This window comes from Lepisma saccharinum, chromosome 2 (genome assembly GCF_977018435.1).
Source record: "Lepisma saccharinum chromosome 2, izLepSacc3.1, whole genome shotgun sequence".
NCBI lineage: Eukaryota > Metazoa > Arthropoda > Insecta > Zygentoma > Lepismatidae > Lepisma > Lepisma saccharinum.
In genome coordinates this window covers 15397733-15407981 of record NC_139230.1, presented here as the reverse complement: position 1 = coordinate 15407981, position 10249 = coordinate 15397733, and the positions used below count along the sequence as shown (strand labels likewise).

Sequence of the window (10249 nt, the reverse complement as noted above, 5' to 3'; positions counted from 1 at the left end):
CCAAGTAGTGCCAATTTCTAAGGGTCAGTTTACTGTCAAAAGCCAGTTATACTGTCCAGTTCTTCAGAAGTGTAGCAAACAACTTTTAAAACCACACGATAACCACGTTCTTCTTGAAACAGTCAAGCCTACATAAAAAAAAGTAAAGTAAAAAAATTAATAGAAAATATCAAAGTTATCTACATCCAGAACTGGCCTACGGAGAACGATGGTAAAGTGTACAATATGGGGACATCAAATTTCTAGTTTATGTGACTTTCCTTTTATTATTATTATTATTGATGAAGTGACTATCATTTAAGGTTCCCATCTGTATAAATTTGATGAAGGCAACAAAATCTCTGATGACATAAAGCTTCCTTTTTAAGTTCATAGCTAGAATTCCCATCTCCACCACAGAGAAATTTCAGCACTCTGAATGAACATACTATCACTACTATTCATCAACTGTGTTGGTCCACACAATTCAATCTACACCACTTTGTAAGGTCTTGGGTGTCCAAAGGCCACCACTCAGCTGATGACACCGCAAGCTGAAAGAGGGAAAGGAGAGTTGAGGAGAAGAAAATATCATTCAGGGAAAAAAAATGTAACGAAAGAAAATCAATCACCCTAATAGAAAAAAGGTTGATGATGCAGTAGGACTTAGCAGGACAGTGGTGGAGTCCACCCATTGTATTATCACTTTTGTGGGTTATCTGTTTATGGTCTTCATTGGTTTGTGGCCACTGCACTCCATTACGCAAAAGCATACCATGCTTGTTAATAAGTTGGAGACCATTATGGAGTGCTGGAACTGCAAATAGCACACCATCTGCAATATTTCCTTTCTTCTTGAATTTTCCACTTTTAGTGATTTTCTGCCCCAACCAATCCAACAATAATAAACTTTAAAGTCAGTCAAACAGTAAATCTAATCCTTGACTATAATGCAAAATCTTTCAAGTGCACAAATTGACTGTTTCTTAATCAAGTATTATTAAGACACAGTACTGAGGATATGTACACTTAATTCAAAAATGTTTCCTCCAGTTTGCAGAGCTGATATCTGTCTAAGTTTTAAAAAGGAAAGAAAATTCCAGAAGACTCGCATCCAACATATTATATATTATTTGATGTTTATGTAAATTTTAATATTAACTATTATTAACTGAAATACAGTGTGTCATTTCACTAGTCATAAATCCCATCACTGCAGTAACGAGACAGAAAAAAAAGGACAACACCATGGTAATGAAATTAAAGGGTTGCATTTCATGAAAATTTCCATTTCAAGCCCTGCACATATCTGTTCTTCATTTGTGTGTTTACATGAAAGTTGTATCTCGAAAGGCTCACTTTTCAATTAATGCAAGGGCAATGTACACTAAAATATTTTTTCAATAATTACAATATCAACATCTTAGAAATGCTTATACGAACAAAGATAAAACAACTTATATGCACAAGTCATTCTTTAGAACTTGATGTCTTTATGTGTAACACCACACTCAACACCTATGCCACTATGGCCAGCTTTGTTACTTTGCTAATAATCTATCACAAAATATTTGGCACCACTCGATCATCACACTGAATAAACAATACTGACATCACTCAGTGACAGCACAGGTCCTGGTCACCTTTTGCTGCCCTGAAGGTGGTTAGGAGCATCAGCAAAGGTATATTTCAGTCTGTATGCTTCAGCAACAAGCAGACTTATTTCACTGTCACTCCAATGTTGTGTGGGTAAGTTTTGAAGCATTAGCATCAGACCCTAGAACATAAATATAAACATAACTCTCAATTTGATTTAAAAAAATCACACTATTAGCTCTATCATGCACAAAAATCATAGTTGATTTAATGACTGATTTGGTGTTTTAAGTCCACTTTATGCACTGTAAGGCTAATTGGGACTGGAGCTACAGTTTAAAGTGGGATCCGAACCACTATGTGCCTCAACCGGGTATAAAACCTGGGATCCCTTGATTACAAGGTGATGATGCTACCACTGTTGCATCGGGGAGGCCCTACAAAAATCATGGTAACATTAATACTATCATTCAACTGAAAAGTCATAATGGAGAAGAGGTTGGCATTACAAAATTGCATTCTTAGCAATTTTATCATTCCAGGTATTTTGAAATAAATTTCTACATAACTCTCAAAAGCTAACTTGCTTATTAAATTAAATCTTTATACTGTTCAAGTTTTGAAGTAGATATATACCCAAATTAGTGAACCACAGTAAATTGACTGATCTGGTTTATTTTACTTTCCTATAGCATATTGGTTACGTGCGTGTTACTCACTACCTATAAACAAAAATACGTAGAGTATTGAATTTCGTCTACTTACGTAAGTGAGTATGTATTCGTTGTAAACTACGTTTCAGAAGCTTTACTGCTTCCTTCTTCAGGTGGTCGTATTTTAGGCTCGGAACATCAAGCCACGTCGGAGAAGTGCCATGGGAGGATACTAAGTGAAAGGTTTGGGTTAAAAACATTTCATAGTGCTCGACATATACAAAATTAAAACTACCTTTGTTAAAAACCCTTAAAACTCTCGAACGCTTCACCTTGGCAGGGAACTAGGGCTTTCAACGGCTACTCAAATACACCGTGGTGGTGGTTTTAACATGTTTTTTCGAGAGTTTTAAGGGTTTTTAACAAAGGTAGTTTTAATTTTGTACATGTCGAGCACTATGAAGTGTTTTTAACCCAAACCTTTCACCCAGTATCCTCGCATGACACTTCTCCGATGTGGCTTGATGTTCCGAGCCTAAAATACGACCACCTGAAGAAGGAAGCAGTAAAGCTTCCGAAACGTAGTTTACAACAAATACATACTCACTTACGTAAGTAGACGAAATTCAATACTCTAACGTATTTTTGTTTTTTTTACTTTCCTTTTCTTCCACTTTTGGCTAATGGCAGAGATGAGGATGAGTGATACCATCATAAAGGGACACTCACGAAGAACATTCATGTACAGGCTAGGATTGCAATCCAGGACCCCTGGCATCATAGCAAGCTGTGTTAACCACTCCTCCAATTTTATGTTTAAAGGAGCTCCAAAGATTTTTTAAAATAAAAAAATCTGACACGAGAAAAAGTAGGAAAGCAATTGACTGAAATTCAAGTAAGGAATTATAGCACAATCTGTGTTTGAACACACAATGTATCAGAGAGAATCATTACAACAGAACAGACAAAATTTTAAGTGCAAAAGGAAAAGTCAAGGCATATACAGTGAAAATTAGAGGATTAACGACCTCTCATGGGGTGGGAGGATAACCAGAAATAGCTGCACCCCACCTTGGAAATTTACTTGATTGGCTGAAGATTCAAATTACAGTATGTAGTAAAATATTTAGCAAATAACTCTGAAAATATATATATATATATATATATATATATATAATATAATATATACATAAGTGTTGACAGTACCACCAAAAAAAATATTAAAAAAAAATATGGTTCTTTCGCCTGGCTTGTCGAAAACTGTGAGTGGTGGTGGGGGGGTTGGTTGGGAAAAGATGGTGGTGAGGGTGAGGATAGGGGATGAGGGGTGTTACTGGGTGGCCTTGTTCAGGCCTGGAGGTGTGGTTGCATTCATGGTCGATATGTAGGCCCTCTCCCCTCTTCTACGTATTGAGGTGTTGGTGGATTGGGGCAAGGAGTGGATGATTGCTACCTGGAAGCAGTCGTTAAAAGGAATATTGTGGTGATTGGTGTGAATGGCAACAGCAAAGTCCAGGTTTTGGGTATAGGAGTGGTGGTTGTTGATGCGGAGGTTCAGGGCTGTGGATGTTTCCCCCAGGTAGAAGCTCCCACAGATGTTGCACGTGATAATATAAATTAGGTTAGAGCTGTTGCAGGTTCCTTTGGGGTAGAGGGTGAATTTGCTGGTGGCAGTGTGGATCTGGAGGGTGCGGGAAGTGACAAATATGGGGCAGGTTTTGCACCTTGGGTGGTTGCATTTGTGGGCAGGTACGACTTGATTGTGAGTAGGTGGATTGTGGTGGACCAGGATGTTTTGGAGATTGGGAGGGCGTTTGAAGACAACTCTGGGCTTGTCGGGGAAGATATTTCTGGTGTCAGGATCACTGTGCAGGATGGGAAGGAGGGAACATAGAGTGTGTCTGATTTTGTTGTGGTGGGGGTGATATTGGGTGACAAGTGCAGGGGGATTGGTGGCAGGTTTCTTGGTGGGAGTGTATGAAGCAGCTCGGGATATTTGTTTGGTGACCAGGGTGGAAGGATATCCACAGTTGGTCAAGGCTTGGTGTAAGCGGAGGTTATAGTTCTGTCGGGAGGTGGCTGAGGTGTTGACCTCTGAGGGCCAGGGAGAATGGGATGGCTTTCTTGGTGTGGAACGGATGGGAGCTGGAGAAGTGTATGTATTGCATATGGTTGGTAGGTTTGATGTGGATGGAGGTTTCCAAATGTCCTTCCTTCATGTGCACATCCACATCCAGGATGATTTGGTTGGTGGAGTGAGTCCAGGTGAAATTGATGGAGCTGAAGTGGTTAAGTTTGTCTAGGAAGGTGGTCAGGGAAGGTTCTCCATGCATCCAAAGCATGAAGATGTCATCGATGAAACGGAGCCAGAGGAGAGGTTTGAGAGATTGGGTCTGCAGGAACTCTTTTTCAACTTTGCCCATGAACAGGTTGGCATAGGATGGGGCCATTCTGGTACCCATGGCTGTGCCCTGGATTTGGAGATAGTGCTTGTCCTTGAAGGTGAAGTTGTTGCACGTGAGGACAAGGTGAGCTAAATGGGTCAGGAAATTAGTGCTGGGGTTGTGGGGTTTTGGTCTGTTGTTGAGGAAGGATTCTATGGAGCAGAGGCCATGGGAGTGAGGTATGTTGGTTATCGATCTTTTATCTTCTATCTTGAAAATGCGACTCAGATCGCGAAATATAGAATTATTTCTCTGTGTGTGGTATATATATATATATATATATATATATATATAATGGATCAAAGCAAGGAGGGCCAAAAGGGCTAAGTAAAAATCAAATAAGGTAAAAGGAAACACTCACCGGACAGTAGAAAAATTCAAAATTTTCGCTAATTTATAGCATCATCGGTGTGAGAAGAAACAGAAGATGGAACCGGAACCGTCTTCTGTTTCTTCTCACACCGATGATGCTATAAATTAGCAAAAATTTTGAATTTTTCTACTGTCCGGTGAGTGTTTCCTTTTACCTTATTTGATTTATATATATATATATATATATATATATATTCCAACAACATAATTCACCGATAAACATAAAAAAATAGAATCATACTTAATTATTAATTACGTTCTTCATGATGTTTCAAATGTTTCATATTTCATGGTCATAATCAGGGACCTGATTTATATGTAAATACATATATATGAAGGAAGCTGAAATCAGTTATATTTTATATTATATTTGCATATCATGGCATGTAGACTCAAAAAAATCAGTTTTTATTTTCCATATTTGTACATATATTAGATTTTGGCTCACATTTTACATATTATTTCCATATTTCAGAATATTTCTCCATATTCGCAATAATTATATGTCCCTGTGTGACCAAAAGAGTTGGATGAATTTCTTGTGAATAACTGACAAATTTGAAATACACTCCCATTACTTTATGCGATATGGAATGCAGTTTTAATCAATATAAATCCATCTTAAGAGACAATAGAAATAAATGCACGTTTGAACACTTACAACAAAAATTTATCATTCACTGTTTTGGAAAAAGAAAACTAAAACACATTTTGTGCTGTTTGTCAATGTAAGCGTAATGTATTTTATGTACCTTGTGTAGTCTCTTATATTATTAAAAAGGTAAAGTTTTAGTCCATATTTTACTCTATATTTTGGTGAAAATAACTAAATACAGTCAAACCCCAATTTTACGTTTTTCAGGGGCCTGTAAATAAAAAACATAAAATGTGGGAAACGTAAGAAGTGGGAAAGCATAAGGGAGGGGTGAAACTCAAGTGTCAGTAAGAAATGACTACACAATCGACTTTTTAGGGGTATATTATGTCAAAAATTGTTAATTATGGGATAGAAGTAGGATTATGAATTTCTAAGGAAAAAAGAAAGACCTGCTGTGAAAGTCAATGACGAATTAACGGGACCCACTTTCGTAGGGTAGGGACGGTGGATGACTGCTTCTAACTGCTGCCTATTATGTTCAGTTGATGCATTTGATTGTGTGGGATCTGCATTTACTCTGCAAACTGGTAATTAGTTGCTAGTTTTTGAAGTCCCGAGTAGTTGGAGGGGTAGGTGATCATTTACAGCTGGACGTCAAGCATCTTTATATACTGCAATCAAAGTGTCCTGAGGACATGCAGAATGGTTCAGATTCCACTTTGAGCTGCATATGTATCCAGTCCCGATCAGCCCAACAACATGAAGTGAACAAAACAAGCTCAGCGACGCACACGAGATTTTCAAAAGGTGGGATGGTTTTTTTTATAGTAGTCAGCCCTCACTTTGCCATCTTTACCTGCCTAAGACGTTCTCCTTTTCTTTTTTTCAGAAATACTGGCCAAAGGGGGGGGGGTTATGACCCCATCATCCCCCCCCCTTGGGCACGCCACTGAGTGTTGATTGATTTATTTTATTTTACTTTGCGTTTTGTGCCTCTTGGCTAATTTGCGAAGATGGGGATGAGTGATGAAATTGATGAATGGACATTCACAAACAATCATGCCCGAAAGGGATTCAAACCCAGGACCCCTGGTGTCACAGCATGATGTGTTAGCTACTGAGTGTTAATTACATCCATATTAATCGACGATTTATTATTGCATTTAGAAGTCTTGTGGAGGGCAAACACCCCTTCCAGTTCCACCAATAGTTTCCCCGTAAATAACGTGTTAACTTTTCTTTTTTTGTCATTCTTAGCATCATGTGCATTTCCTTCCTGCATTGCTCTGTGTGTTCAAGGCGTTTATCAGAAGGAAAAAAAAAATATCTTTTTTTAAACTATCGCATTGTGTCTGATGCTCGAGTTTCCTAATCGTCAAAGCAAAACAACCTTCCGAGATTAGATTCAAAACACTGCCGTTTTTCTTCCCTTCAGACCGAATGAGTCATAGCTCTGAAGTCAGGAGACAAAACATTGGCGCTGGTTGCCAGCTGCCCGCTGCTCACAGACACCCCTCTGACCTGTTTGGAAGGGAGGAAGGGATGGGAAGGGAAAGACAAACAGGTGGTGGAGCAGCCGTCTTATCAGAAGTGTGCTCATTTCCACCCAGAGAGAAAAGAAGGAAAAGGGGGGAGGGGAGGAAGGATCACTGCTTGATACTCTCCCATGTTGTCATGTCAATGCTTCAAACATAGAAGCAAGATTTCCGACGCAGGGCATTAAAGAATGAGATACTGGCTCAAGTCTTTTTTTTTTCCTTTTTACTTGCAGTACACTATGTTCGTTGAATGCACGTATTCCGTTTCAAGAGCAACTGCGTAATTTTAGACGTCAGAGGAAAGGAGACAGGAGATTGCTTTTTGCCTTTATGTTAATTGGTTAAGATGTCTCATGTAAAGACGCTCACTTCCACACGAGCAAGAAAATCGGGGCAGCAATACTTGGCACTTTTTTAGTAATTGCAAGACTAGTGATGATACCATAGGGGGCATGGAAAGCAACCCCCCCACCTCCAATGAGAAAAAGGTGAAGTTAAAGTTCCCCATGCACTCTTTGCACCATGCTGTGATGCATATATAGGGGATGTGGGAGATCATGTGATCAGCACCATGCTCCAGCCATCTTTACCTCTCAAACTCTTCGATCTCTGCCAATTAGGAGGTGAAGTGATCAGCACCATGCTTGAGCAGCCTTTACACCCCCAAGGTTGCCCCCAGGTACAAGTTTATTTCAGGCTGGGTGAGTTCCAGAGCCGCTTTATGTGGCAGCTTAGATCATCCACATTTTAATGGCATTTAGTTGTGTGTGTGTGTGTGTATATATATATAATATTAACTTACGTTTTGCGAGTATCAAGGTAACGCCTGCGACGTTTCGGGACACTACTGCTCCCTTCCTCAGGCTGCTCATGTTTAGGTTATGTATAAATCATAACCAAGTCGAACTCTCCATAGGTTCAGGATATAGGATTGGTGAAAGGTGTATGGTTAAAAAATCTAAAACCCAATACAGGTGCACATCAAACTACCATGCCGTTTTCCCAATTAGAAACTGCTCTTTGGAATGTTAAAACTTTAAAACTGTGAATAGCCACGAGCTGCGTGTGCTGCAATACTCCAATGTTTCCTCGTAGAGCACGAGGTCAGGTGCTTCCCCTCCCTTTCCCCTCTGTTTTTTCCTGAATCCTCCATTCCCGTTCACGTCAAGTCCAGCGTGAATTCCTCTTCTGTTTGGGCTTTGCGTGCTACTTCCGGGGTTACGTTAAATCCTATTTTTAAGTATTCCATCCCATTCCATTTCTTGATCATCTTCCACACATCTCATCAATATTCCCGTCATCCCTGTTTAATTTATTCTCTCTTCCCTTACATGTATACGACCCTTCATATACATTCTTTCTTATAGGTTTTACCTATTCTCTAAGCACTTTCCGTTTGGCGATTACATGGTCTTCGTCAAGTGTTCGGAGAGCCCCGTCTTGGGAACCCCTTATATCCTTGTCGTCCTCCCCCCATCGGACATTCATACTTCTTCCTGTTTGGCCCACATATTCCTTGCCGCATTGGCAAACTATTCCGTACACAACCTTCATCCCTCCCTCGTTTATTTCTTCCTCTTTTTGATCTTTCTTATACCCCGTGAAGTGCTTCTCTAAAGTTTTTGGAGCTCGCATCCCGCATCTTACGCCATATCCTCTTACAAGTCTTTAAATTTTCTCCGATATTCCGGGAAAGTACGGAATGCCTACATATTTAAATTCTCCCTCTTCATCTTTAACTTCTTCATCTTTTCCCTTTCTGTCTTTCTTTGGTTTATTCCTTTCCAATTCTTTCCCATATGTGACCTTAGCTTTACTTAAATTCCTCCTTAACTCCTCCTCTCTATATCCATTCTTCTTTCTGATTCTCATTATCCATTTGATTTCTTTACACAAATCAGCTTGGTTATTACATAATTTGTGAGCCCGCAGGAAGAAGTTTTGGAATACGTTATTCTTTGTCCTGTTAGCGTGGGCCAACTCTTTGTTGATGTATAGATCTCCCGATAATGCCTTATGATGAACCCCTGTGCAAATTTTATTTCCCTCTAGTTGAATTGTCAGGTCTAAGAAACTAATCTTATGATCATCCATCTCTTCTTTAGTGAATTTTATCCTTTCCTCTTGTTCTCCTAGGGTTTCCAATAGTTTCTCTACCTCCTCCTCCTCCGCAATGACAAGGATATTGTTTATGTATCTGCCGTAGAACTTAATTCCCCTGTTTATGAGGCTAAGTGCTGTCTTTTCAATAAAGTGCATAAAAATACTCGACATAATTCCTGAGACTGGGTTCCCCATTGCTAGCCCTTCTTTTTTGAATGTATATCCTCCCGTTTCCCGTACTAAATTTGGTTGCTCTCAGAAAATATTGCCGCACCTCTCGTTTATTCACTCATTTTTTTCTGGCCCAGTCACTTTACAACACACGAGTCATGCAATTTGCATAAAATAATCCATTCCCTGCCCCACGCAGAAAAAATACATGTGTCCGAACTTCACACCTCTTCCCTTCACCCAAACAATTGATTTGACAAGAATATTTTTCAGTCAATGAGTAAAATATCGCTCATCTACCCACCTGGGGGGAAACCCTGGGGGGTAAAGGTGGTCAGGGCATGGTGCTGATCACATCACCCCCACTCACGACCGGATCAAGAAAGTGTGGGGCGTTACCCCCACACCCCCTATATGCCTTCATGGCATGGTGCTAAGTACAGGGGAACACTTTACCTTTTTTTTTACCTTTTTCATTCTGATGATCAAATGCCATTAGCATTTGGGAAAAAACTTCAGATTAAAATAATTTACAGTGAAATATAGACTAGATCCAATTGTATTTCCTAAACGACTTCCCATTAAAGATGTGCAGTTCTTATTCAGTATCGGATAGCGGAGGTTAGCAAACCCTTCTTATTTTTATTTTTCTATTCCAATGCTGCAGACAAGAAGAAAGGAAAAGTTTTCACAAACAAGCCCCTTCTTGCTTTTCTTTTCGTTCCCGTCAACTAGGAAGGATTCCATAATCTGTGTGGGCAAAGAAGCCAATGATGATTGAGTCTTGTTGTCAAT

General features: G+C 39.5%; 1 protein-coding gene across 5 annotated transcripts in view; it reads right to left on the bottom strand.

Moving 5' to 3' along the window:
- Positions 1-1085: 1085 nt before the first annotated feature.
- Tbc1d22 (TBC1 domain family member 22) overlaps positions 1086-10249 on the bottom strand; it is a 95975-nt gene continuing 86811 nt past the window's right edge. For all 5 annotated transcript variants that reach the window (XM_083117085.1, XM_083117084.1, XM_083117088.1 and 2 more), the window contains one exon: positions 1086-1756. In XM_083117085.1, coding sequence (XP_082973211.1) covers positions 1619-1756 — 138 coding nt within the window. In that variant the 3' untranslated portion in view covers positions 1086-1618. The remainder of the gene's footprint in view (positions 1757-10249) is intronic.